This window comes from Arachis hypogaea, chromosome 13, assembly GCF_003086295.3.
Source record: "Arachis hypogaea cultivar Tifrunner chromosome 13, arahy.Tifrunner.gnm2.J5K5, whole genome shotgun sequence".
Taxonomy (NCBI): domain Eukaryota; kingdom Viridiplantae; phylum Streptophyta; class Magnoliopsida; order Fabales; family Fabaceae; genus Arachis; species Arachis hypogaea.
In genome coordinates, this window is record NC_092048.1 from 142,209,716 (window position 1) to 142,237,611 (window position 27,896).

At 30.7% G+C, this 27,896-nt stretch overlaps 3 protein-coding genes across 8 annotated transcripts; 2 read left to right on the plus strand and 1 right to left on the minus strand.

The window, feature by feature from the left end:
- Positions 1-6,139: 6,139 nt before the first annotated feature.
- LOC112792418 (uncharacterized) lies at positions 6,140-11,064 on the minus strand. Of its 4 annotated transcripts, none has more exons than XR_003197425.3 (6): positions 10,311-11,064; positions 10,206-10,236; positions 8,756-8,776; positions 6,839-6,910; positions 6,619-6,744; positions 6,140-6,344 (listed from the first exon to the last, which is right to left on the minus strand). XR_003197425.3 is itself a non-coding variant. In XM_072212883.1 (6 exons), the coding sequence occupies exons 2-6, from the start codon at positions 8,918-8,920 to the stop codon at positions 6,270-6,272; spliced, it is 312 nt and encodes a 103-aa protein (XP_072068984.1). In that variant the 5' UTR covers positions 8,921-10,236; positions 10,311-11,021; the 3' UTR covers positions 6,140-6,269. The 4 variants fall into 4 exon arrangements, 3 of the variants coding, with proteins under 3 accessions (XP_072068984.1, XP_072068983.1, XP_072068985.1); XM_072212883.1 differs by having other exon boundaries at positions 8,903-10,236; positions 10,311-11,021; XM_072212882.1 differs by having other exon boundaries at positions 8,756-10,236; positions 10,311-11,023.
- An 8,575-nt stretch (positions 11,065-19,639) lies between these two features.
- LOC112792420 (uncharacterized) lies at positions 19,640-23,967 on the plus strand. 3 transcript variants are annotated; one of them, XM_025835658.3, is made up of 9 exons: positions 19,640-20,063; positions 20,975-21,043; positions 21,121-21,648; positions 21,757-22,189; positions 22,279-22,480; positions 22,711-22,818; positions 22,911-23,057; positions 23,143-23,212; positions 23,588-23,967. In XM_025835658.3, the coding sequence occupies exons 3-9, from the start codon at positions 21,195-21,197 to the stop codon at positions 23,656-23,658; spliced, it is 1,485 nt and encodes a 494-aa protein (XP_025691443.1). In that variant the 5' UTR covers positions 19,640-20,063; positions 20,975-21,043; positions 21,121-21,194; the 3' UTR covers positions 23,659-23,967. The 3 variants fall into 3 exon arrangements, with proteins under 3 accessions (XP_025691443.1, XP_025691444.1, XP_025691445.1); XM_025835659.3 differs by having other exon boundaries at positions 19,650-19,977; XM_025835660.3 differs by having other exon boundaries at positions 19,659-20,063; positions 20,971-21,043.
- A 463-nt stretch (positions 23,968-24,430) lies between these two features.
- Positions 24,431-26,673, plus strand: LOC112792421 (glycine-rich RNA-binding protein 4, mitochondrial). Its single transcript, XM_025835661.2, has 4 exons — positions 24,431-25,063; positions 25,871-25,939; positions 26,017-26,123; positions 26,216-26,673. Exons 1-4 carry the CDS (start codon positions 24,925-24,927, stop codon positions 26,357-26,359), a joined length of 459 nt encoding a protein of 152 aa, XP_025691446.1. The 5' UTR covers positions 24,431-24,924; the 3' UTR covers positions 26,360-26,673.
- Positions 26,674-27,896: the final 1,223 nt, after the last annotated feature.

The following is a 27,896-nucleotide window of genomic DNA, read 5'->3' on the forward strand; positions in this document are numbered from 1 at the left end:
CAAGAAGGGTGGGCTCAGCTGGTGAAGGTTTCTCAAGGTCTACTGGGCCTGCTAAACAGCGCAGCACAAATAGGCCAGGAAGACAGCCTAATAGATCTAGGCTTGCTAGGGAGTCCAGCATGAGGCCAGCCATTACATAGTATGTCAGTGATGCAGTCACGGATCATGAGGATATTGTGTTTGAGTACGAGTCTGAAGAGCTGCATACCCCTGTCTCATCAGAGGATGAAGGGAACAAACCACACTGGCCTGAGTTTGATGAACAGTATGACTTTGAAGAAAGTAGATTTGAGCTAGACACAAAATTTACTACAATAGAGAGGTTCAAAAAAGTTGTGAAAGATTCATTATTGCTGAGGGGAGGGAGTTGGTCTGCATTAAAAATGATAAAAAAAAATGGTTAGAGTTGGTTGCAAAGGTGAGGATTGTCCCTGGATTGCTCATCTCTCATACAATAAACAGCTACAGTGTTTTCAAGTGAAAACCTATAGGAGTGAACATACATGCGCAAGAGATTTGGGAAGCAATGCAGCTGACCAATACTGGATCAGCAAAAAAGTGGAGAAAATGATGACCACCCATCCCTACATGAACACACATGAGACTATTGATTTTTTAAAAGAAGAGTTTGATCTAGTTCTACACCCTAAAATGATTTACAAAGTTGAGAGAAGCCAAAGACAGGATCATAGGCAATGAGATAGAACGGTATGAAAAGTTGAGGGACTATCTAATGGAGATACATAGAAGCAATCCAAGATCTACTACCTTGCTGGAATAAGCACTCACAACATTCGATAAAATGTATATATGTTTTTATGCTTGCATGATGAGATTTAAGAGTGGGTGTAGGTCGTTGATTCATTTGGATGGAGCATTCCACAAGACCTTTCATGGGGGGCTAATTGCTGTCTGCTGTGGCACAGGACGCTAATAACCAGTTTTATGTGATTGCTTATACTGTGGCAAGGTTTGAATCAAAAGAGGCATAGAAGTTGTTTCTGACCTTACTACAAGAGGACATTGGAGATGTGTAACAACATGGTTGGAAGTTTATGTCCAGCCAGCAAAAGGATAGTAAGTGTAACAACATGGTTGTACATTTGTTTTCGAATAAAAATTAGAATTTTGTAAATAATTGAAAAAAAAATATTTGAAATTGAATATTGGATAATGGACACACAACAAGCATGACTACTATTAAAGAATACTTACCGTTGAAAATTCATTGAAAAAATGAGTTAAAATTATATATTCAAGTTATTATTTATTTAATTGTGTGTGATATATGCACATGCAGAAACAATGGTGTAGTAGAAGTAGTGCTCTCCAACATTAAGAACGAAGCGGTTATGAAGTTGATGCATTTGAAATTCGCCAAGGGACACAATAAATTTGATAAGATTCGTCAAGAAATATGGCGAACTTGTGATTTTTTTATGAAAATATTTTTTTAATTTTATTCTAGAAAGATATATAAATAAATAATTTATAACTTTGTTGGAGATTTATGTTGCTGCAAAAATTTGGATAGAGTATCTCGCATTAGGGAGAAAAAAAAAAGAAAAAAAAAAGAATAAGCATGTATAATGTGAAACATAATATTATTAAGAGAGAAATTCTTATGTAACATATTTTACTCACTTCTTTAAGTTTTGGAATTTTAAGACATAGTATAATAAACTGTCTATTGAATTCTTTTTCTTCCATCATCAACTTCAAAAGAATATGTGAAACAAGTAATATCAGAAAAAAAAAAAAGTGAGACTTATTATTTTATCACTTGTGCTATATATATATATAATAATGAGAGATATCACAGATCAATGCTCTTAGTTTAAAAACATAAAAGAGTTAGTTGACTAGACAATTAAAGTAAGGAAAATGCGTTGAACTCTTAAATTTTTTCATAATATTTATATAGAAAAATATTACGTATAAGAAGTTTGTGTCAATCAAATACTTTTTATTGATTTTAAAATAAAATAAACTTTTACATGTTTTTTTCCTATTAATCTAACGGATTTGGATCCTCTAAAGTTTGAATTTCACTTAGAGTAAAGTATGATCTCTCACAATTTATTTTATAGGTGAGGCCAAGAGTAAATATGAAAGAGAAACCATTCAATGGTAGAAGATCACACTTTACCCTCTAAAATAAAAATTTAAAATTTAGAGGATCCAAATCCTAATCTAATACTGGAGAGATAAAGTTTAAATGAATAAATAAAACAAATCTTGAAAGCAAAAAAAAAAACATGTATTTTCAAGTTATCCCGATTGATTTCGGTCATTTAGAATATCCTCTAAAATTAGGGGATCAATTATATAAAAATAATAAAAATATATTTTTTAATTATTTATTTGGTCACAGTATAAAAATATATTCTAAAAATATAGATTAATAATAAAAATACAAACTAACATAAAAAGTGAACCCATAAACTAAAACTAAGTGTGTTTAGACTTCATAATATGAAATTACATTTGTATTCAAAAAAAAAATAACCAAACCAAAAATTAAAACATTTAAAAAACTTAGATGCACTCTTTATAATCTAAACGCTAAACCAAATACACCCAATATTAATTCAATGCGTCTGTGTGTCTCCTTTTATGGGAATGGTGCGTAACAAATTATGTAAAACAAATCCTTGTTTATATTGCCCATCAAAGATAAAACCATAAACTATATACAAAACAAGCAACATACAACAAAATAGAAATTTTCGAGCTTCTATTACACTTATTATCTGACGTGTTTTTAATTTTTTTTTATGTAAATCAACATTCTTCTTTAGCCACCTCGTCCAATTACCTTTTTGGATTACAACCCTTTACTCTCACTCTAATGATCTAAATTCTAAAAATTATGTTTAACACTAAAAATTTTGTTTCTCAAAAATGAAAAATCTCTCTGCTCCCAAGTTTCTTAAAAAAAAAGGCTAATAGGATAGGTTCTTGTTCTAGTATACCGACTACTTTATATGTATTAATAGGATTAAGGAAAGAGTAAAAATTATCACATAAATTATATTTTTTCAATTAGCATTTTTCTCTTGAAAAATATTATATCAATACGTAATTATATATGTAGATTAAAATATTTTTATAAATAATTATAAAACAGATATATTCTTATAATTATTTTTTTAGCATATTTTTGTAATGATTTTTATTAAAAAATAAATAATTATTTTTTATTATTGTGACACAAAAATATTAAAATAAAAAAAACGAATCCAATAATTTAAAAAATAACAAATTTAAAATCAAAGAATCGGAGAATAAATCCCAAATTATTCATCTAGAAAACAAATCCCGATTGCTCTTTTGTTCTGCACTAACTGCACGATAGTTCGTGCAACTGCTGCGGCCGTCGTCTGTGTGTAATGCCACCTCCGGGGTCGATGCATTGGTAACTCGACACGGCTGAGATCGCGCTCTACTAGGTATCGATCCTTGAAGGATGGTTATCGGAGGAGTCTTCTTCTTCCCACCGGTGCCTCTCCAACAGCAGCACGCTTAGCATGGTGGTCGGAGAAGCTGGATTTGACAACGACCGGAGATCTACAATTGCCTATTTGTGGCAATAGTGGTGACAGATTGGAACTTGGAAGGGGTGGCAAGGGAAGGGGGTTTTAGCCTTTTAGGGCGTCCATTTTATTATAAATTTTTTATTTTTTTATTGTAAAAAAATATTTTGATCACAATAATAAAAAAGAATTATTTCTTAATAAAATTTTTATAATTATTTATATATAAGAATATTTTAAAATATATATTGATATAATAACTTCTTAAAAAATAAAAATAAATACTAATTGTGAAAATATAATTTATAATTTTTTTATTCGTCTATCTTTTTTATCATACCAATAAATTAGTTACTCTATCAAAATAAGTACCATATTTTTAATATAAAAAATTAACAAAAAATAATTTTTAATATTAAAAGTTGAAAGATTTAATTGATTAATGTTAATAAAGATATCAGACAAAAATAAGAGAGAGAAAAAAAAGTGAAGAGGGCGACCTAAAATTTCTTGTAATATTTATATAGAAAACTTTTATTTTTGTCTTTGGACTAAGCCCACCTATAACCAACAACTTTGAGTAACTTATCTTAAACATATACCTAGACATGTTAGAGATACTACCTTTTCTTTTTCTTCTACTTACTTTATAGTTTAATTTAATAGTAGATTCTATGGTGTAGAAAGGAAATTATTTTTACATGTGTAGAATGATAGGTGTCAATGCATTAGTAGTTTATGTTGATGATTCTTAGATGGGAAAAAATTAATTAGAGTACACAATTGTTGATTCATTGGATCCACACAAAAAAAAAAGAGTATGTAACATTATATCTGTGTCATAGAGACAACTTATTAGGTTTTTTTATTTTAATAAATTAAATAAATATTTTATTTATTAAAATAAATAATTTAAAAAAATTATTACCATGTAAACGAGATATATGTATTTATAAATATAAAAATATATTTTATAAAAATAATAAAAATATTAATAATTTAAATTAGACCAAACTCTTAAAAATAGAACATTTCAATTAATATGGAAGGTGGACGATTTTAACCATACTACTTCCATCCACCGGCGTTTTTTATTAGAATTTATACTAAATCAATTCAAATAATAATAAGGCGGGATTCGAATCCCTGCTTAAGCAAACTAGTGAGCTAACCACTAGACCAAGTTTATTAATTAGTTAGTTAAAACCGCATATTTCTTCTATTATTTTGAAACTGCTCATCTTTTCTATTATTTGAAACTGCTTATCTTTCTTATTATTTGAAATATTCTATTTTTAAGAGTTTGATTTAATTTAAATTATTAATATTTTTTATTATTTTCAAAAATTATATTTTTATATTTACAAATACACATATCTCATTTACAGTAAGGAGATATATGAAAATTTAAAAAATACACATATCTCGATACGGATAAAATTATCTCATTTACAGTATAAACAAGATAAGAGATGCTGATGTATTTTCTAATAATTTTTAAAATTATTTATTTCAGAAAATAAAATATTTATTTAATTTATTAAAATAAAAAATTCCCACATATTATTTGATTTATTGTTAATAAATATGTGTATCACTAATCAAATTAGAATTAAGTTCATTAGATGAAAAAAATTTTGAAAAAAAAAATTAAAATTTTTTAACTAACTAATTAATGAACTTGGTCTAGTGGTTAGCTCACTAGTTTGCTTAAGTAAGTGTTGGGGATTCGAATCCAACCTTGTTATTATTTGAATTGATTTAGTGTAAATTCTAATAAAAAACGTCGGTGGATGGAAGTAGTACGGTTAAGATCGTCCACCTTCCATATTAATTGAAATGTTCTATTTTTAAGAGTTTGGTCTGATTTAAATTATTAATATTTTTATTATTTTTATAAAATATATTTTTATATTTATAAATACATATATCTCGTCTACATGGTAATAATTTTTTTAAATTATTTATTTTAATAAATAAAATATTTATTTAATTTATTAAAATAAAAAAACTTAATAAGTTGTCTCTATGACATAGATATAATGTTACACACTCTCTTTTTTGTGTGGATCCAATGAATCAACAATTGTGTACTCTAATTAATTCTTCTCCATCCAAGAGCCATCAACATAAACTACTAATGCATTGACACCTATCCTTCTACACATGTAGAAACAATTTTCTTTCTACACCATAGAATCCACCTTAATTTAATTACTCATGCCCTCTTCCAAACATTCTGCACATATTTGAGTTATCGGATTTTTAACTTTGCCTAATATTTAATGACATTTTCTTCTACTTATTTTATAGTTTAATTTAATTACTCATGCCCTCTTCCAAACATTCTGCACATATTTCAGTTATCCATTTTTAACTTTGCCTAATATTTAATGATATTATGCCGTTTGTTCTTTTGTATAAATTTTGTCTTAATATTGTGACATTTTGCCTATCATTATTATTAGTAGTATTATTTGAAAAATCAAATTAAACTTGTAGCGTACGCATAGATATTAAATCTATATTATGCCTTATTTTCATTTAATTTATTTTCAAATTTGAAATGTGATCAAGAAACGGTTATTTGGATTTGTGACCCATAGAAAACACAACTTAATATTACTACACTAATTAAACAAAGGCTTATTCAACAAAATATACTTACCTACATTTACAAGAAATTCTCAGAAACTAAGCCATTTCTAAATTTATAACTATAGCTTCTAATTTCTAAACTTCATCAACAGCAGAACTGATCACAAATTTTGCTGATAATTTCATCCCATGCATCTTGGAAATTTCTTCCTGTCCATGTTAAAAAAAAATTCAGTTATACCTATCTAAAGAAATCAAAAGGTATTGACATAATTCCTTCTTGGTCATTATGATTCACTTTCCTAATCTCTTAATTAAAAAAGTTGAGTGATGAATTATCAAGTCATATCCACTTAATTTACTGCTCCTGTTACTAAATGAATTTTGAATTTAACAAAAATAATCTCTAAATTATAAATCTAAACAAGAAAAGTCATAATCCTCAAAAAATAAAAGATGTTAACACAACTTCTAATTAACCTACTTGAATGGAGTTATTTTCCTCGTCGAGTTCCTTATTTTCCTTGTGAAGTCTAGTAAGTTCTTCATGGAGTAATTGGACTTCAGTTCTAAGCTTTGCCACGGATCCTTCGAGCTCTTGGAATGCTTCCTATAAAATTAACAGTTTTGTTTATAAATTGAAATTCAAATTTTGAGATATATATCAATCAAGATAATGCACATTTTTATATTGTATTATGTACCTGTTCTCTCTTTCTCTTCCTCTGAGCACATTTTCTGTTGGCCTCTCTTCTTCTTTCTTTTCTTAACTCTTCCTGTAAAAAAAAATTAATGCAATTAATCCCATAACATATATGTACACTTCCTAATTGATCGCCTCACTATGTTTGTGGGCCTTACGCTACCTTAAGGCAATGCATTATCATTGAACTCAATTATATTAACAAACAGCATACATAAAGATTCACAAAACTGAACAAACCGAATAATAGAAGAAAAAAGCAGCAAGAGACCTACAGAAAGAGAAGATCCAACTATGGAGGGTGCCAATCAGAATCATTAAAAACAGGACAAAACTAGTCTTTCAAACTCAAAACAAGGATTGTAAATAAATGATACACAACTTTTTTTCCTGATTGTTTGATACAAACTTGACCCATATGTGGGGAGATACATTCATGAGGTGATCCATATTCAACTAATTAATCATTGTGGGAAGCTTAATTATCCTTGCTGCAATACGAATAGAGATTTATTAATTGACTGTAAGTCAATTCTTAAACTTTTCCTTCCCACTTCAAGTTGGAACTGAAACAGGACATCTCTAATGCTTGGCTTTAAGTTTTATTTTATGTTGAGTTCCACAAAATGTCATATAAATATTTGTGGGATCATATATTATAAAATTTAATTTTAAATTTAATGTGAGATTTATGTTAGTTTTATTTCAATTTAATTTTTTAATTATTTTAAATTATCTTAATTAAATTATAAAAATTTAACTAAAATAAAAATATTGAATACAAAATTAATAATTATATCCCATATTTAAAAGATATTACAAACTAATGGAAAAACATTTGAAATAAAAACTGAGTATTTAAATTTTGGCTTATTGTATTTGAAAAAAAATTGCAATAAAAAAATTAGAATTTTGAAAATGTAAAGATTGAAAATTTTGTGCATTTAGATTGGGATAAAAATTAAAATTTTGTAAATAATTAAGAAAATAACTTGTATTAAATTGATTTGGATCTATTTTTTACCAAATTGATAAAAAGATTATAAAAAAATAAGGTAATAAAATACAAGAATATAACTGTATATATCTAATTTATTTGGGTATATTTTGATTGAATCTTTGTTAGGGCAGTTACAATAACATTACAATATTCATTTAATGGGTTTAATGGATTATACAAGTGGCATTATTTCACTGATCTAATAATACGATCTATCTTTACTGATACCAATATCATTTCAAAAATTATATTCAATGCAAATTTTAATTTTAAATCAGTTCAATTACTATAAAAGTCAAAAATAATATCCAAAATTAATTCCATTGCTCTAATGATCGAAAAAGAAATCATCCCTAAATCCAAATCATCCCTAAACCCATTCTAACCATTTGTTTGAATGAAATTGTAAGTAACAAGTTATACATGGTGAATAATAAAAGAAATATAAATAAATAATTGGGCAATTTACTTTAATAAACCAACTCTCTTTCAAAATTTCGATCCCCTAAACTCAAAAAGACTACATGAAAGTCCCAAGTTGCATTTCTATATAAATCGAATTGATTAAATTTATCCAAATACGTAGTAAATCGAATCCCATATATTCGAATTACATGTAAATTGAGTTCACGTGTAAATCGAAGCTAATGGCTTCGAATTAGATTACTCTATTAAATGGAATCAAATTTCAATTGCTAAGTAAATCGAATCCATTCAATTCGATTCATGATGATATATAGCCTTTTAGGTAAAACGAAGCCATTAGGGTCGATTTAACATGTATGGCGCTATATGATTAAATCCTTGTGGGACAAAGCAAACGACCAGGCAATGTATAGACTAGTTTAATAAAGTATTTGTTTTGAAAATAATTTATTAAATTAATTTTTAAAAGAAATATAAATAAATAATTGATACCTTTGTTAGAGATCCATGTGGCTGCAAAAGTTTGGGTGGAGTATCCCGCATTAGGGAGGGAAAAGAAAACAAGAAGATAATAAGAATAAACATAGGAAAAGTCTAGGAGACAGTAATTTTATTGAATTTTGACCAGCATGTAACTACCAGATAAATGTGAGTCATTAGATAAAATTTCACACCAATCTCACACCATTAAATCATCATTGATGGCTATTTGATGGCTACCAATCACAAAAATTGCTGCCCCTAGCATTACTCGTAAACATAATGTGAAAACATAATATTGTTAAGAAAGAAATTCTTAGGTAGCATGCTTTACTCACTTCTTTAGGCTTCGAAAGTTTCAAACTTATAGTGAACTGATTATTGGATACCTTTTCCTCCATTATCAAGTTCAAGAAAATATGTGAAACAAGTAATAAGTGACTACTTACGATGAGAAAAGAAAAGAAAGTGAAACTTGTTTTAAAAGAAAGCTAGACTTGTTGTTGAACACCTGGAATTTCTCATAATATTTATATAGAAAAATATAACGAACAACACTCAGTAGATAATAAAATGCAGCTTAAATTATTACCAATAACATCCATTTTTAGAGATATTATATCTTTTCTTTTTTCCTCTACTAATTTTTAGGGGTTAAAACAGGTTCAATTAGGCCAAACTAGACTTTTCACTTAACGGATCATTATAAGATAGATATCAGGTAATTAATTAGACTGAACCTAACGCGAAGTTTGTTATAGACTTATCTTAAGTACGAATAAGTTTAGCATGTTATTAGATTTGATCTAACCTGAAATATATCAAAAGGACTTATAATTTTTTTAACAAGATAAAAAATATTTTTAACAAAAAATTAGTTATATGTTATATAATAAATTTAATGTTTATAAGAATATTTAAAATTTTAAAATATTAAAAATATGCAAAAATATTTATAATAAAATATTAAAATTTTAAATTAATAGTTATGGTTAATTATGATAAGCCAACTCACTCTATCCAATAATTATTAGATATCACAAGAGATAACTTACCCTTTATTTTAGAGAAGATTTGATAAAATTCCCCTATTTTAAATATTTAATTATATTTTAATAGACTCAGACTTGACAAGCCTATAACACTAATTCCTAATTTTGAATATAGACTATTAATAAATATAGGTTTTTAAAATAGCATGTATGTTGATCTCTTTATCATAAATTTTGAAGCCTCTCAAAGGGTGGGAAGGAAGTCCAAAGCAGAAGCAATTCCATCTTATATAATGGGGTGTTTCCAGCTTCCTAAAAGCTTATGTCAACAAATTGAGCGATTGATCAGCAATTTCTACTGGATTCAATGGACAGAGCTTTGCAAAGCAAAAAGGGAAGGGGGTCCGGAGACTGGAGTTCAGGAACTTTGAGGCTTTTAACCAGGCATTATGAGGTAAAGAGGGGCTTACCATCTAACTGCTGAGTCCAGTGAACCCAATCCTATGCAAAATTTTCAATGGATTAGTGACAATGCATTATTCCCGAAATGTTAATCACGCTGCAAATCAACATACCTTGTGGTGGGATAGAAACCAGCAGGTGTTCCAAGGTACCAATTCTGATCTGCCACATCTCCTGGCTTCCATCTCTCTACTCCTTCGCTCCACCTTCCTCAAACCCCAACCCCAAACCCTAACCCAAATTCACCACCGACAATTCTCCCCTCTCCCAACCCTCAAATCCAAAAGAATCCCCCGAAACACAACGTGCTCATACACTTCACCGCCACCAACAGAACGGTTAATCTCAATCGCCGCATAGACGCTCCCATTCTTCAACTCACTCCGGTACCGATGGTTCATCCTTTCCGCAAACTCCAACCTCGCCGTGCTCTTCGACCCACTCTTCCCTCTTTACTCCCTTGATCCCTTTTACAAACCTTTTTTTTGTTAATATACAGAAATCCCTACTCCGCCACGCACTCACCGATTAGAAGAATCACGCAAGACACACCCAAATCCAGCTCTATCCTCCGCCAAGAAAACATTGTCGTAGTTGTTGAGCTTCAACCAGGCAAGATTGGGACGAGACCAAAAAGAGGAGAGAAGAGGTCCCCCCGTGCGAAGCTCGGCCAGGAATTAGGAGAGAAGAGGAGAAGAAGAGCTGAAAATGTTTTAGAATTAGGGTTTTTAAAAGGGATCAAGGGACTAAATTGATAAAAAAAATTACATTTGCGACGTCAGTTAACAATTATGGTAATTGGTACCAGCATATTAGCAGTGTTCTTAGAGCAAGTCCAATGCGGGGACCTGTAAATAAAGAAAAGAGGAAGAAAAATGATCATTTTTTATTGTTTGGTTATGAAGAGAAATTTGAGAGGAAAAAAAAAAAGATAAAAAAAATTTTTTTTTTCTCTCTAATGATGAAAAAAAAGAGAAGGAAGAATTTATTTTTTCTTACAATTTCTAATATTATCTCTTTACTGTTTTTAATGTATTTTATAATATAAGGATAAAATTATCTTTTATAACATTTTTTTATTTTTCTTTCATCCAAATATATCTAAAGAAAATAAAAATTCACTTAATTTCTTTTCTTTCTTTTCTTTCCTTTTCTATTTTTTCCTTCCAACTAAACATAGCATAACAGGTCCTAATACCATTGAAACAAGCCAAGAGAAGGTTCCTACACAGATTTCTAAGGGAACCAGACCCTCTGAGTAGGGACTTTGAGAAGCCAATAATAACTTGTCAAGTGACAAATTATTATTTAAATAAATAATTATATAAAATTATATTAATTATATTAAATAATTATATTATAATAAATAAATATATTAAATAAATAGATAATAATTAATTTAATAATAATTATAATAATTATTTATATTAAATAATTAAATAATAATTAATTTAATAATAATTATAATGATTAATTATATTAAATATTGATATTTTTATTTAATTAATAATTTATTAATAATAAATTAAATAATTAAATTTTTATTTAATTAATAATTTATATTAATTATTTATATCATAATTAATATTAAATATTATTTATTTTATATTATTATATTAAATTAGCCGTCGCAAAACTAGCCGTTGTAAAATTAGCCGTTAGAAACTAGCCGTTACTATGTTACCGTTATTAGTAATAAATTAATATTTTGTTACTCTATATATACCACTTAGATACACTTTTATTCTCACACTCTCTACTACTCTTCTTCATCTTCTTTCAAATTTACGAAATCAAAGTTCTACTACTATTATTTTTTGTTCGAAAAAATGATCCAAACCAACTCAACTCTTTCTTCAATTACTTACAAAATTTTTCTCAAATTCCAAATAATCAACAATCTCAAACCTCAAACTCTAAAGTTCCAAATCAAAACTTCACACTACCAAATACATTTCAAAATCCAGATCCACAAAATCTTTCTAATTTCAATTTTCAATCTCCTTATAATAATCAATTTCCTATATTCCAACCGCAAAATCAAAATTCACAAACACCACATTTCCGTGTTCCAGGATGAATACTTGCGAAAATCCAATCCAAGTTACGTACAATGCCTGCTACAAATGGCGGAGGGTCGTGACTTCCCTGGCATGTTGGGTAGCATTGACTGCATGCATTGGCAATGAAAAAATTGTCCAAAGGCATGGAAAGGTATGTACAAGAGTGGTTATCGTGGGGTTGCAACCATAGCACTTGAGGTTGTAGCATTTTCAGACCTTTGGATATGACATGCGTTCTTTGGAGTTTCTGGTTCAAATAATGATATCAACGTGTTAGATCGTTCTCCAGTGTTTGATGATATTCTAAATGACCGTGCTCCGGAGGAAAATTATACTATTAATGGTAATAATTATACAATGTGATACTATTTAGCAGATGATATTTATCCTGAATGGGTCACATTTGTCAAATCAATCTCAAAGCCACATGGTGAGAAACGCAAATTATTTGCATAATACCAATAAGGGCAAAGAAAAGATGTGGAACGAGCATTCGGAGTGTTGCAAGCACGCTTTGCAATTATACGTGGTCCATCTCGTTTCTGGAAAAAGAAGAAGCTTGCCAACATAATGAGAGCTTGTATTATATTGCATAATATGATTGTTGAGGACAAAAGAGACACTTATGCAGGAAATTTTGCTCAAGGGTTAGAGTATGATGATATTGAAAATGGCTTATCACAACCTCAGCTGAGAGAGGAAGATTTTGCACCATACCATCAATTTTTCCAAAAAAATGCCCAACTTCGAAATAGGCAGCATCATAGACAATTGAACGAGGACTTGATTGAACACATATGACAATTTCACAATGCTTGTCGTCAACTATAGAGTTTAATTATGTTTTTCTTTGTATTAAGTAATTTTACAAATTAGTGTAACCCCGAATTATCTATTGTGTATTATTGTTATATATGAATTTATTTAATATTAATATCTTTTAATAGTGAATTATTTTTAAATTTAAATATTTAAATTACATTATTAAAAAAATTAATTACATTAAGTATTTTAATTAATTAATTAAGTGGGACCACAATAGAGACTAAAGTTAGTTCCTTCTAATGGAAAAGAGAGAGATGCTTTGAGTTCCTATTTACTGTTTATAACACAAAAGCTAATGTGGAATTACTTTTTATGACAGGTGGGCCATAAACAGGAATTGGGATGAGTCCCCTATTGGAGATGGTCTTATATCCATTTTTCAGTCAATTTTATTGATGGAAGCTGGCTCAAGGACCAACTTGAGTCTTCAAGAAAAATTTTGGGAATCAAGTTGAATAATTTTAAAATTTAAGGATTATTTTGAGGTTTGAGTATAATTTTAAAGACTAAATTGATGTTTATGTCAAATTTTTTATTATTTTTATTGACAAAAACTGGTTTAAAGATCAATTTGAGTCTTTTAGAATAATTTTAAAATTTAAGGATTACTTTAAAATTTGAATGTAATTTTAAGAATTAAATTGAGATTTAATTTTTTATTATTGATTTTTTTGTTATCGACTCATGATCTGAATAAACAAGTTGGCACAGACCGGGAAAAAAAAAGGTTAGGAGATGTTATTTTAAAACTTTATTAAATAAGTATTTTTATGTTTATTTAGATATCAATATGCCTATTTATTGTATTTGATGATAAATATCTAGTCAGTGCTAGACTAAAAAGGGAGGGGAGTTGAAAATTTTTGTTCAAAGCAAATGTTGACTAATAAAAGCTACTAAAAATGACAACCAAATAGAATATAATAATTTCACTATGATAAAATTAAAGGTTGATATATTATTATTTATTTTGTTCTTCAATTAAATTATTTCTTTTGTATGATTATTATCATATGAGAAGATTAATGAAATAAAAAGTAGAAGAATTATTTTTATGAATTATTTAATAAAGGACAGAAGACTCTTTCGAATCTTGGTCGGTTATGCACAAAAAATGATTAAATTTTCGACTACTATTAAAAGATTTGAGACTTCGAGATAAAAGAGACTTTAAAGCAGATAAAAAATAATAGGATAGTAGGACTCGATAATATTCTGATTGAAGTTTGGAAAGATCTTGGAGAAAAAGACATCAGCTAATTAACTAAGTTTTTTAATAAGATTTTAAGGTAAAAAAAAGATGGCAGACGATTGGAGAAATAACACCTTTGTACCTATCTACAAGAATAAGGGAGATATATAGAATTGTGCAAACTATAGAGGGATCAAACTCATGAGCTATACCATGAAGTTATAGGAAAGGGTGATAGAACAGAGGATGAGACAAGAGACACAAATAATTGAGAACCAATTTAGTTTTAATGTTAGGCAGATCCACCACTGAAGCTACATACCTTTAAGAAGGATGATGGAGAGGTATCGTAGTAATAAAATGAATCTACATATGGTGTTTATTGATTTAGAAAAAGCGTATGATAGGGTGTCAATGGAGGTCTTATGGAAGATTTTTGAAAGGTAAGGATCACGTATATTCGTGCAACTAAAAACATGTATGATGGGGTTACAACTAGTGTAAAGACTCAAAGAGGTGGTGTAACAAAGAAATTTTCAATTGGTGTATGATTACACCAAAGATCATCCTTAAGTCCATACTCACAGAGCATATCCAAGAGCCTGTGTCATGGTGCATGTTTTTTGCCAATAATATCGTTCTTATGGGAGAGTCAATGGAATACCTAAATAAGAAATTTGATTTATGGAGAGAAGTGAAAGATTGCCATATGTTCATAACACATAGCGGAAGAAAAGAAGGTAATCATAAAGATCTATTTTTGTATTTAAACTTTATTCCAATAATAGATCAGATCTAAATATCTGTGTACGCTAGTAAAAATCACTTTCTCCTTTGATGGTACGAAGGCGCTATGCGTATCCACACCGAGACCATCTTTGCTGTCAACTCTTTGACCAATGGATCTGATCTAAATTGAGAAATCTCTTGCAACTCTTTGCACGCCATAAAATTCTTCTCCAAGAATTAGGCTCACATACGTTTATGTGCATAGAGGTAAAGGAATAAAACTCTTGTTATTCTCTCATGTTATATTCCTCTACTCTTGGCATACATATATATAGTATGAGATTTGTTACTAGTTTTAAATTTGATTATCAATTCAAATTTAAATCATATCTTGAAATTTCGAATCTGAATCCTTCACATTTTATGAATCATATCATAACAATTTAAAACATAATCGATTTAGATCTCATCCAATTTTATAATTTAAATTCAGAAATATAATAACTAATTATTCTCAAATCTCATTTAATATTCTCAATTATCATATTATTATTATATTCTTGGTGCTAGCAAAGAATATAATAATATTCCATTTGAATTAATATAATTATTTATTTGATCAAATCAAAATAATAATTAAATAATTCTACAGCAAAGATTAGAACACTCGTTAATGTGTGACTCCATAAGTTCAATACTAAGTGGGTAGTAAATTAGTCATACTAAATTTATTAATCAAAGTTGGCGTCTAGCAACACTCCTCAACGACCCAATAGTATGAAGTAATATATTTTTACTAAGAACTTTAGAAGAACAAAATATAATTCCTTCCATCTTTTCAACTCTTGATTAACCCTTAGAATATGGTTTAATTGTCAAACTCTAACTTGTTACCATTATTATAAGGAACTGTGAATGACCCAAGAACTCATTTCTTTATTCATTCAATCTCCTTGGCCAAGGTTTTATTTATCTCAGTCATTATAATCATAGAGCTCAACGTCTTTACCGAGAGTTGACGGATTCCTTATTGACTAATCATTAATTCCACAAGTATTTAAATCATACCTAATATCCATTCAACTAGCACCCTAGGGTATTAGGTGTCCGGAATCAAAGTATAATAAATATATTGTTAATTACTATGACAGTCGCAAGTCAAAGAAAACTCTATTACTATGTTCATCTTTAGACTATCCTATTGACAAATATACGGTAATTATAACCATTAGGAATTTCCAAAGTGAGTCAGTTCAATGGTCATATCTTTATATGCACCATTTATATATATTTTTAATAAATGAGATCTATTAATCATCATCCAATGAAGACCATTATATATATTGATATTTTCAGATCATTAATGTCCTTTTTAATAATCCTATGACTAATAACAATTTAGATTAAATTATAAAAGATTTATCTCTCAATATTATGATCACTATCATAATGATAAATCTCTAAATTTAATCAAGAACCTTATTATATTAACAAATTATTTGACACATGATTGATTGGATTGTGGTCATACTAGTTATTCCCAACAAGAAGTTCTAGAAGTGTACGGTCTGCGCATAAGCCGTAGCAAGACGGAATATATGGAATGTAAGTTTGGCCGACAAAGGAAAAACCCTAATACAGAGGTGAAGATTGGAGAAAATATCCTACGAAAAGTTAAAAGTTTTAAATATCTTGAGTACATCATACAAGATAATGAAGAGATTTAAATCATAGGATCCATACAGGTTGGTCAAAATGGCGGAGTACGTCTAGTTTTATATGTGACAAAAAAGTGCCTTTAAAATTTAAAGGTAAATTCTATAGCACTGCTATCAGATCAACTATATGTTATGGTACAGAGTGTTGGGCGGCTAAATGAGAGCACGATCATAAGTTAAGTGTGACAGAGATGAAGATGTTGAGATGAATGAGTGATCATACGCGATTAGATAGAATAAGAAACGAATATATAAAAAAAGAGTCGAAATAGCACCTCTTGTGGAAAAAATGGTAGAATCACGTCTCAAGTGGTTTGTACATGTGAGAAGAAGATTCACAGAGCACCCAGTCAGGAGGGTGGATGTGATGAAAGATGGACAAGGGATGAAAAGTAGAGAAAAACCTACCATCTATGAGATGGTCAAATAAGATCTATATATAAATGGTCTTTCTGTAGACATAATAGAATTTAATGATATCGTTTTATTTATGTAGTCGACCTCATTTAATGGACAAAATTTTGTTGTTATTATTGTTAATTAATTATGAGATGAAAAATCTATTAATTTAATGTCTTAAAATTTTAAATTAGTTATGATGTGTTGATTTTGAGTTTATAAGATGAATTATTTGGTGCTTTAAAGAATTTACAATAGTCAAATTTTCTTATGCAATTGAAGTTTAATTTTATACAAAATATTATATACATTAATAACAACTAATATATTGTTAATATTAATTTTCTAAACACTATTAATTAACTACTTACATATGATGTAATTTTTAGATTCGGAAATAATTATTATTAGTAACAAATACTTTTAATAAAATAAAAATTAAAAATAAAAGAGCAAATGATAATACTAATAAATAGAAAATATTAGGAAAAGATATTTTGAGTGTAGCAATAAGAAGAGTTAATTAATACTGATTTAACTGTGAAATAAAAATAAAGAAAAAATTTTGAACACTTAGAATTTTTCGTAATAAATTCTATTAGAAAAAAGTATAGGGAGTCAACGGAGTATCTGTACAATGTGTACAATGGAGATTTAGAGATGTTTGATTCAGTAGGATATTAAATGTTTATTATTTTTGGTATTCGAATGGTTATTCTAGATAAGATAGGTGTATTATATTTGAAAAATTAATAGTATTTTATCTGAATATTCATTTTTTAACTCATATTAAACTAAATAAATAATTCATTATACATATTATACAAATATTTTATTGACTCTGTAATATTATTAACAAAATTATATTTGTAGACTTTAGAAAACACAAGTTAATATTACGTTATTACCACACTAATTCAACAAAGACTTACTAAACTAAAATATAGCTACCTATATTTTTTAGAAATTTCCATAAATTAAGCAATTTTTTAATTTATAACCGTAGTTTTTAACTTATGAACTTTATTAGTATCAGAACTTATTATAAATTTTGCTGATAATTCTATCTCATGCATCTTGAAAACTTCTTGTCCATGTGAAAAGGAAAATTAGTTATACTTAACTAAAGAAATAAAAAAATATTGACATAATTCTTTCTTAGTCATTATGATTCACTTTTCTAATCTCTTAATTAAGAAATTAAGTGATGAATTATTAAGTTATATTCACGTAGTTTATTGTTACTGTTACCAAATGTATTTTGAATTGAACAAAAAATAGTTTTTGAATTATAAATCTAAACAAGCAAAGTTATAATCTTCAAAAAATAAAAAATGGTAGAATCACGTCTCAAGTGGTTTATATATGTGAGAAGAAGATGGACAAGAGGTGAAAAGTAGAGAAAGATCTGGGAGTGGATCTTCGGATCTTTTCAGTAAAGAAAAAATTGAATGGTGTAAATTGTGGTCTTTTACTCTTCATTACTTTCTCTCTCATATTTAATTTTAGCCCCACTTATAAAGTTAACAGTGAGAGATCACACTGCATTTCCTCAAGTGGAGAGGATCCATTTCCAAAAGATCTACCATCTATGAGATGGTCAAATAAAATCTACGTATAAACGGTCTTTCTGTAAACATGATAGAGTTTAATGATATCGTTTTATTTATGTAGTCGATCCCATTTAGTGGACAAAACTTTGTTGATATCGTATAGGCGCCAAAAAATCTGAATTCGTAACGTGTTGGCGTGTTGCGAAGCAAATTGAACGAAAGGACCATTTATACGGCGTTTTGAGAAGTCGAGGATTGTTTTATATTTTTTATTCTTGAGAAATTTTAAAGTCTACGAATAAAAAATTTAAGGACCTATTTATTCTTTATCCTATAAATTAATATAATATATATTTATATTTTTGAGTTTGTATAAATAAATTAATAAAATTTATTTATTAAAAATAATTTAATATTTATACTAATTAAATAATAAAAAAATATTAAAAATTATTGTCTCTAATAATCTTTGGTAAATTAAACACTACATGGTTCTTTCCAAATTTCCATACAAATTCTTTACTGTAGATTTTTCTTCTTAAATTTAATTTTAATATACTAACAATGTATAAAATAATTTTACATATACATCGTATTAAAATATTTTTTTATAATATACTTAACCAATGTTCTAGAACACAGGCTAACAAAACTCTCTTTTAATTTTATAAGTATTTTTAATAATTAAAATACAAATATAGAACACTTTTGGCCTGGAACATTATTATGTGCTCTTTGGGGTTTGTTGTTGGTAATGTTATGAAAATCGAACCAAACCGACTGATCAAATCGGTCTAGTCGCGAATTGATAATTTAAGCGGTTCGATTTACTAGTAAAAATTGCTGTTTTAGAAATCGGACATAAATTGCTAAACCGGCCGAAAATTGGCCGGTCAAATTGGATTGAGACCCGGCCGGTTTACAAGAAACGACGCCGTTTCCTTTGTTGAAAGAAAAGGGATTGCACGCGTTTGGCTCCCTTCTCCAACTCCTTCCTTACTCCTTAGTCATCAGCAAAATGCCCTAGCCTCCACAAAAGAAAGCAAACCCTAGCCTCCACCAATCTTGTCGCCGTCCGTCTGTCGGAGTGAGAGACTGCTGCTGCCGCCTCCGTCGCACTCAAGAACTTCCGTCTTCGTGCTATCGGCGTTCGTTACTTCGCTCTCACCATCCCTTTTCGCTCTCCATCCCCTGTTCGCTCTCATCAGTCACCTGTTCGCTCTCCATCCCCTGTTCGCTCTCATCAGTCGCCTGTTCCCCGTTGTCCATTGCGCTCAACCGCTCTCCGTCGTCCGTCGAAGGTCAATGCTCACTGCTAGTGCTTGTTCTTCGTGTTTTTTTATTGTCTGTTCAGAAACCAAACCCTCTTCATGCTTGTTCTTCCATGGTTAGTGATCGTCGTTTTTTAATACTTACTGTTGGTGTTTTTTTTTCATTGATTGATGATTATTGATTAAATTATGTGTTGCTGTTTTGGTTTTTTACTTTGTGCTTGAGTTAATTGGATGCTCTGTCAGTGCTTAGTGCTTGTTCTTGGTTGATTTGCTTTGCTCGCTACTCTGGCTTGTTCTAGCCTATTCTTGTTGATCGAGTATTTTTCGGCTTTCACACGCTTCAGAACAAGCAAATCTTTTTATCCTTTTTCTTTGCAAAGTAGCGATTTTTATGCGAAGGCTTGTTAGAAATTCTCCACCCCATAGGATGCAATGCAGTTTTTTTATGTGGGTAGCACAAAAATGTATAGGCAGCTGAGACTTAGTCATTTGAAGGAGTATTATTAATGTGGTGGATATCTTGCCTAAATTGTTGGAGTGGTTTTTGATTGGCCCCTGATAAATTTGTGAGTGTTTGCTGACATTAAATCATAGTGGGCAAACAGATGTAACGGCTGATGGATTTGTATGCATGATGTTAGGAATTGAATTGGTGATAATTACATGCAAACTTCTAATCTTTTCTTTAAGCTTGTTAGAGTGATCTGTATGCAAGGTTGTGGGATCTCTGTCTTTCACATTTGTACCCTTCCTTTTAATAAATCATTCTATCTTATATGCTTTCAACATCTAGACAGATGGGCTTCCAGTAACACAGTGAAACATTATGTTATCAAATTCTAAGCTTCTGTTTAGGTTTAATCTACATAATTCTGAGGGATTATTTGGTGGAGTCTTCTGTAATCTTTTCGTATGCCTTAAGCAATTTTTTTCCTTGTGATATCTACATGCTTGAGCACTTTGTTTCTTTTGGAGCTTTAAATGAACTTTATAGTAACTTCAATTTGTACTTATTTGGAGGCAGATTTGCCATATACTACCGGTGAGACTACTTTGCAAAAGGAATGTTCGAATTTTGGCAAGATAGCTTAAGGTAAGTGCATTCAATATCCATATTGTAGGATTTGGAATTGAGCTCGGTACTTACCATGACTCTTGTATGCACTGCAGTTAAGAATACAAATATAGAACACTTTTGGCCTGGAACATTATTATGTGCTCTCTGGGGTTTGTTCTTGGAGATTATGGGGGGAATTGGAAAGAAGAGGAAGAGAGAGAAGCAACGACCCACCATTCACCCAGACAACAAGTACGCTGAGACGCCACCAGACTTCGCTCACTTGGCTTCTCTCTACCCTTCCTTCCGTCCCTACGTCAACTATTCCACACACGGCGGCGCCGCCCGTCCTTTCCTCGACTGGACCGACTTCAACGCCACCCGCGAACTCACCCGCGTCCTCCTCCTTCACAACCACTCCCTCCGCTGGCAGATCCCTGACGGCCACCTCTGCCCTACTGTCCCCAACAGGTCCAACTACATCCACTGGCTCAACGACCTTCTCTCTTCTCACATCATTCCAACCAACTCCGTTTCTTCTCAGCAAGGGAAAGTCAGGGGTTTTGATATTGGCACTGGCGCCAATTGCATTTACCCTCTTCTTGGCGCTTCCCTTTTTGGTTGGACCTTTGTTGGATCAGGTATCTTGTCTTTTTCTCGGTTTTTGGATTATTTTGGTTTTACCTGTTTATGCACCTTATGTGTTTGATGAAATGAAAATGCATTTTCTAACGCAACTTTGTTTATAGATGTGACTGATGTTGCAATTGAGTGGGCCACCAGGAATGTTAACAGTAATCCACATATTGCCGAGTCGATTGAGATTAGAAAGGTTGAAGACAACGAAAAGGCTCCGTGTCTTGAAGGGTTCCATGATGGTGGAACCAGGATAGATATTTGCCAAGAGGTAGGGCCGTCTTTGCCTTCATTACCTCTTCATTCAAATGTCCATGAGAATAAGAACTATGATGGACCCCCCATACTTCTTGGAGTAGTCAGGGATGATGAGAAATTTGATTTCTGCATGTGTAATCCACCCTTCTTTGAAAGCTTGGAGGAAGCAGGACTTAATCCAAAAACTTCTTGCGGTGGCACTTCCAAGGAAATGGTTTGTCCTGGCGGTGAGAAGGCCTTCGTTGCTCGTATTATTGAAGACAGTGTTGTGCTGAAGCATCAGTTTCGGTATTACTTTTTCACATAAGAAATATCATTCCGTCGATGTTGTTTTACCTGTAATAAAATCATACTCATTTATTTTGATGTGGTCATAGGTGGTTCACTTCAATGGTAGGCAGAAAATCAAGTCTCAAGTCCCTTGTTTCAAAACTTTGGGAGGTTGGTGTCACCATAGTGAAGACGACTGAATTTGTCCAGGGCAGAACATCCAGATGGGGGCTTGCTTGGTCTTTCTTGCCACCCATACAGAAGCCATCGATTTCTTTGCCGCAGAAGAACATGTCCTTCATGCTTGAGGTATGGTATATTCTTTTTCAGTCTGGCAACTGTATAATTATTACAGTGACAAAACTAAAGAAATTTTCCACTTGTGTTTCGTCTCTGGCAGATGTCTTCCTTTATTTGAAATAGATGCAAAGTTGTCTTCAAATGCTTATCAGTTGAGCCTATACCATATATTGTTGCATGTCCTACACATTTTGCGTTGCTCCTAATTTTAGATTACATGAATCAAATTTATTTTTCAGGGTCTTCCACGCCAACATGGTGCCATTAATGTATTAGAAGCTGTAAAATCTTACTTCTCTATGCATGGCCTGTCATGTACACTGAATACCTCTGCTTTCACAGTGGATGTAAGACTACTTCCTCTAAGTCTCAGATTTTGATTTTGTTTCCTTGTGATGGCTGTGCTTGTTAAGCAATAAGCATGATTGCATTTCAACAGGTTGTAGCATCCAAAGATGAATGTGATTCAGTCTTGAAGAATCATTCTCCTGTTATCAATAAATCCATCAATTTTCAACCTACAGGAGAGACATCAAATGGACTAAGACTAAATTTATCTTCTGATAGGTCGAGCCTTCGTATTTTGGTATGATTGCTTGTTCATTGGCTTTAAAAATGATTTGATTGGAAGAAGTGACATTAACCTTACATTATTTTATCCGTCTTAATAGGTTTTTCAGCAGATCCCTGGGACGCTGTTAGTGAAGGGTTCATTGCAGGATAGGAGTAGCCCATTATCAGGTTTTTTCACTGGTCTTAGTTTCCAATTCGTATTGTTCTAAATAAGTTTCTCGTTGTTTTAGTGGTATTAGTCTCTAGCAGACTCTATAAATGACTTTGGAGTTGTTATTTCCCTCTGTTGCTGAAAAGCCAGTGGTCAATTGAAAGGATAAATTTTGTGAATGAGTGCTTCCTCTGAATTATAAACACGTTCAATATTATTTTTCCATGTCTTCAATGGAGTTATCATCGTTTCTTCTTGTGCAAGTCAGTCGGCTCCTCACATGATTTGCAGTGTTGCAGCCTTTTACATTGACTCCTGCAGTTTTAACTGTTGCAGCCTTCCTATGGGTCGAGTGAATAAAAATTATTTAGCTTGTGGTGTTCTCTTTGCAGGGGTGTTTGCAGCTATATTCCAAAAACTGGAGGAAGCTTTGCGCCATGAATTTTGTACGAAATCAGCATAGGAGTTTTATTGCTTACCTAGCTTATTATATGGGATAGTTTTATTGGATATGATGATAACTTGTGGGATGATGGAAAAAGTTAATGAATGCTAATTTCTATATTTCAAGGAAACAAGCGATGGTGCTGTTTGAGTGTAAAAAGGAAATAGAGAGACAATCATTAAGGATTTTGTTTAATCATCTTTATATTTATTTTGTGCACCAAACCCATCAAGAACTATCCACTTGGTTTACATGGATCCGAATTTTAAAAATAATGTACAAACTTGTATTTTGTTGCGACTCAATTATACGTAACATTTTAGAAAATTTTCTTCTTTGGTACTTGCTCTTACCTTGGAGCTATATTCTGAATCATTTGCTAGTTCAATAACTTGCATGACAGTGGACATTGCAAATTATCAATTATCGTGTGGCCAGATTCAGTTAATGGTTAAAAATTGACGTTAAATTTTTATCAAAAGAATCGCAGCTTGGCAAAATTTCAGAACAAGATTCAAACTACTTTTCTCTATCGAAAGGAAAAAGTTTCATGTTAAGTTGAAAGCAAGCCATAGTTATCACGAAAGAAGACAACTTTAATGGTTCCAATGGGGGGTTTCAAGTTATATTATCCTATAATTTTCAATAAAACATTCACATTTGTTAAAGCTTTAAAGTAATAGACAAATTAATCCAAATACTTTAATTGGTTTCTTCATATATGGTTAATTGATTGTCTATGGACCCTTTTTTCGGTACTCAATAAATAGCACATATGATAGATGATATAGATCCAACGAAAATTTGCTTTCGTCAGGTAAATATTTTAATAATTTTTATATTATCCAGTAAACAAACTAGCACAATTTTTAACAAAAGTTTAATAATAAAAATACTAATTTTTTAAAAATTATAATTTATATCTTTTCTTTTATTTTTTATATAATTTTTTTAATATTATAAATAAATAAAAAATATTTTTATACTATCTTATCCAAAGATAATGGTTAAATAAAAAGGTATTTTTATATAAAATATTTAAATATAAAATTATTTTTATTTTTTAATTTTTTTTTGAAAAAATCACTTGAAACAAATCTTTTGTTAAAAGTGTAGCCAAGCAAGCCCAAAAACAAAAGAAAGTAAGAAACATGGCTTCCACTTCCACTCCCATTTCCCAGGTCACAATTCACACAGTTTGGGAGTTTGGACACTGAAGAGCTCTGGTGACTCAGGATTTTTGTGGCTGCTGTGGTCTGAAGAAGTAACAACTGCACTGATTTGATGAACATGATGCTGGCTTCGTTCCCTGTATACCCAAAACCCTTTGCAAGCGTTAGAGCAGAATTCCACACACAGCAATCTTCTTTTCTCAAGTTCGCACCTCATTCCTATCCTCTTGCAAGCAAAATCCTTGTTAAGAGTAATCATCTCATCTCTCTCTCTCTCTCTGCTATGTTATGCTATTTGTTTTTGCTGTTCATGTGCCTTGCATGCCCTTCTCTCTCTCTCTTGTTGATTGAGTCTTTTTCGGCTCTCACACGCTTCAGAACAAGCAAATCTTTTTATCCCTTTTCTTTGCAAAGTAGCGATTTTTATGCGAAGGCTTGTTAGAAATTCTCCACCCCATAGGATGCAATGCAGTTTTTTTATGTGGGTAGCACAAAAATGTATAGGCAGCTGAAACTTAGTCATTTGAAGGAGTATTATTAATGTGGTGGATATCTTGCCTAAATTGTTGGAGTGGTTTTTGATTGGCCCCTGATAAATTTGTGAGTGTTTGCTGACATTAAATCATAGTGGGCAAACAGATGTAACGGCTGATGGATTTGTATGCATGATGTTAGGAATTGAATTGGTGATAATTACATGCAAACTTCTAATCTTTTCTTTAAGCTTGTTAGAGTGATCTGTATGCAAGGTTGTGGGATCTCTGTCTTTCACATTTGTACCCTTCCTTTTAATAAATCATTCTATCTTATATGCTTTCAACTTCTAGACAGATGGGCTTCCAGTAACACAGTGAAACATTATGTTATCAAATTCTAAGCTTCTGTTTAGGTTTAATCTACATAATTCTGAGGGATTATTTGGTGGAGTCTTCTGTAATCTTTTCGTATGCCTTAAGCAATTTTTTTCCTTGTGATATCTACATGCTTGAGCACTTTGTTTCTTTTGGAGCTTTAAATGTACTTTATAGTAACTTCAATTTGTACTTATTTGGAGGCAGATTTGCCATATACTACTGGTGAGACTACTTTGCAAAAGGAATTTTCGAATTTTGGCAAGATAGCTGAAGGTAAGTGCATTCAATATCCATATTGTAGGATTTGGAATTGAGCTCAGTACTTACCATGACCCTTGTATGCATTGCAGTTAAGGTTGCTAAAGATGTAAAAACGAAAAGATCAAAAGGATATGCTTTTATTCAATACATGTGTCAAGATGACGCCATGCTTGCGCTAGAAACAATGGATCAGAAGGTTCAAAATTTTACAGCGTGCCTCGTCCTAAGATTATAGACAGTGGCACCAGAATGTGCTTGTCTAATTTATTTATTGTCGGTTGTCTACAGGATTTTTATGGTAGGACGATTCATGTAGAAATTGCAAAGCTTGGCTGGGATGATTATGGTGCACGGCCAAGGACCTCAGGGCCCCAAAAGAAATGGAATTTGCCAGAGCCAGAGCAAGAGGAGGTGGTAGATTGCTGGTACTGAACGAAATTTTCTGAATCAGTGAAGTTTCTGAAGATTGAAGAAGCTAAAATGTTGGAAGTTGTAGTATGCTAGGAGGATGGCTGTTGATGCAACAATTTCAGTTCATTACCGATCATCTTGGCATAAAATAAATGCTATATCTTTGAAGTTATTGAAGATCATTTGCATTAACTATATTTTGTATAAAACCATTTAAGGAGTGGGATATGTAACATGTTACAAAATGGGTGTGCTTTTCAATAACACCTTAGCTTTTTGATGTAAGGACTAAGGAGATTATTTGAGATCAAAACAACTTATGTTAGGTTTACTCAGCCCTTTCTTATGCATATTATGAGCCTCTTCAAACACTCTTTTATTAAGTAAAGAGGATTGTATTTTTTGTTAACTAAACAAATCTTAATTTTTTATTTATTATATTTTATATCAATGATTCAAACTTTTGGATTTAGGGTAGTATATTCTTTAGGTATAGGGCTTAAAATATAGGATTTGTTGTATTTTATATATTTTTTTTTCATTTTTAATAACAAGTTAATTTTCATGAAGTCTTGTACTCTATTTTTTTTAGAATGCTTAGCATTTGACTATGTTATGTTTGACTTATACCATGATCACTAATTCACTATTGTTTCGGACATAAGTTAGTCTAGTATGGCTATAAAAAACCAGTATACCAATATTTTTCTAATAGAAAACTCTTGCATCATTTGAGCTAACCTTTAATTGTTAGCCTTTTTCCAACCTAAGACTATTGGTCATTGACATAATTACCTAACACTGGCATCAAATTATAAAAGATTATTAAGGATAAAAGCAACAAAAATCATATAACAAATTGAAAAGAGGGACTACAACAACAACAACAACAACAGGTCCACTGCTAATTTCGTGCACAAAGGAGGGAAAGCATTTTTTGTCTCTATTTAGCTACTAGGTATTACAACGATGATGATGGATACAATGCAACATACACACATTTATGTAAGACAAACACTAGTAATTAATTAAATACAATTATATGGTATGAAATTAAATTCATAATATCCATAAAATGATCCAACTACTGACCTTAATATCACACAACATGCAAATGAAGTTTTAGAGCTTCACGGAACACTAGAGCTTTTGAGTAACTTGAACAAAATAACTAATGTTTTCATTAATATTGCATTCTGTTAATCAAATTAAGAAATGACAAAACAATTAACACTGTCTACAGTACTTTCATTGTCCATCAATAAAATCATTTAATTTGTCAATATTATACATGTGAATGTACTTGATTGAATTGGAACAGGAGCCTGTTAAGATGGAACACCTAGCACTATTTTTTTTAAAATTGGTCCAGCCAATTCTGGTTAGTTGCAATGTTTAGTGTTTAATTAGACCCATATTAACACACATGCATCCAAGATTAGACTTAAAATAATGGGATTATTTGAACAATATGTTCAGTGCATAAGACACCATAAAGCTCTGCTTATACACTTGTCCACATCACATGAAATGAAATCAAGCCAATAATTTTAACCTT

Excerpts from the sequence above, each read along its gene's own strand:
- LOC112792418 (XM_072212882.1), bottom strand. The coding sequence starts at position 8,848 with ATGTTTATTCTTATTATCTTCTTGTTTTCTTTTCCCTCCCTAATGCGG. Across the intron at positions 6,911-8,755 it reads CACATGGATCTCTAACAAAG|GAAGAGTTAAGAAAAGAAAG; the intron begins GTATCAATTATT and ends TTTTTTTTACAG. Across the intron at positions 6,745-6,838 it reads GGAAGAGAAAGAGAGAACAG|GAAGCATTCCAAGAGCTCGA; the intron begins GTACATAATACA and ends TTAATTTTATAG.
- LOC112792420 (XM_025835658.3), top strand. The coding sequence starts at position 21,195 with ATGGGGGGAATTGGAAAGAAGAGGAAGAGAGAGAAGCAACGACCCACC. Across the intron at positions 22,481-22,710 it reads ACATGTCCTTCATGCTTGAG|GGTCTTCCACGCCAACATGG; the intron begins GTATGGTATATT and ends TTTATTTTTCAG. Across the intron at positions 23,213-23,587 it reads TAGGAGTAGCCCATTATCAG|GGGTGTTTGCAGCTATATTC; the intron begins GTTTTTTCACTG and ends TTCTCTTTGCAG.
- LOC112792421 (XM_025835661.2), top strand. The coding sequence starts at position 24,925 with ATGAACATGATGCTGGCTTCGTTCCCTGTATACCCAAAACCCTTTGCA. Across the intron at positions 25,940-26,016 it reads TTTTGGCAAGATAGCTGAAG|TTAAGGTTGCTAAAGATGTA; the intron begins GTAAGTGCATTC and ends TATGCATTGCAG. Across the intron at positions 26,124-26,215 it reads TAGAAACAATGGATCAGAAG|GATTTTTATGGTAGGACGAT; the intron begins GTTCAAAATTTT and ends GGTTGTCTACAG.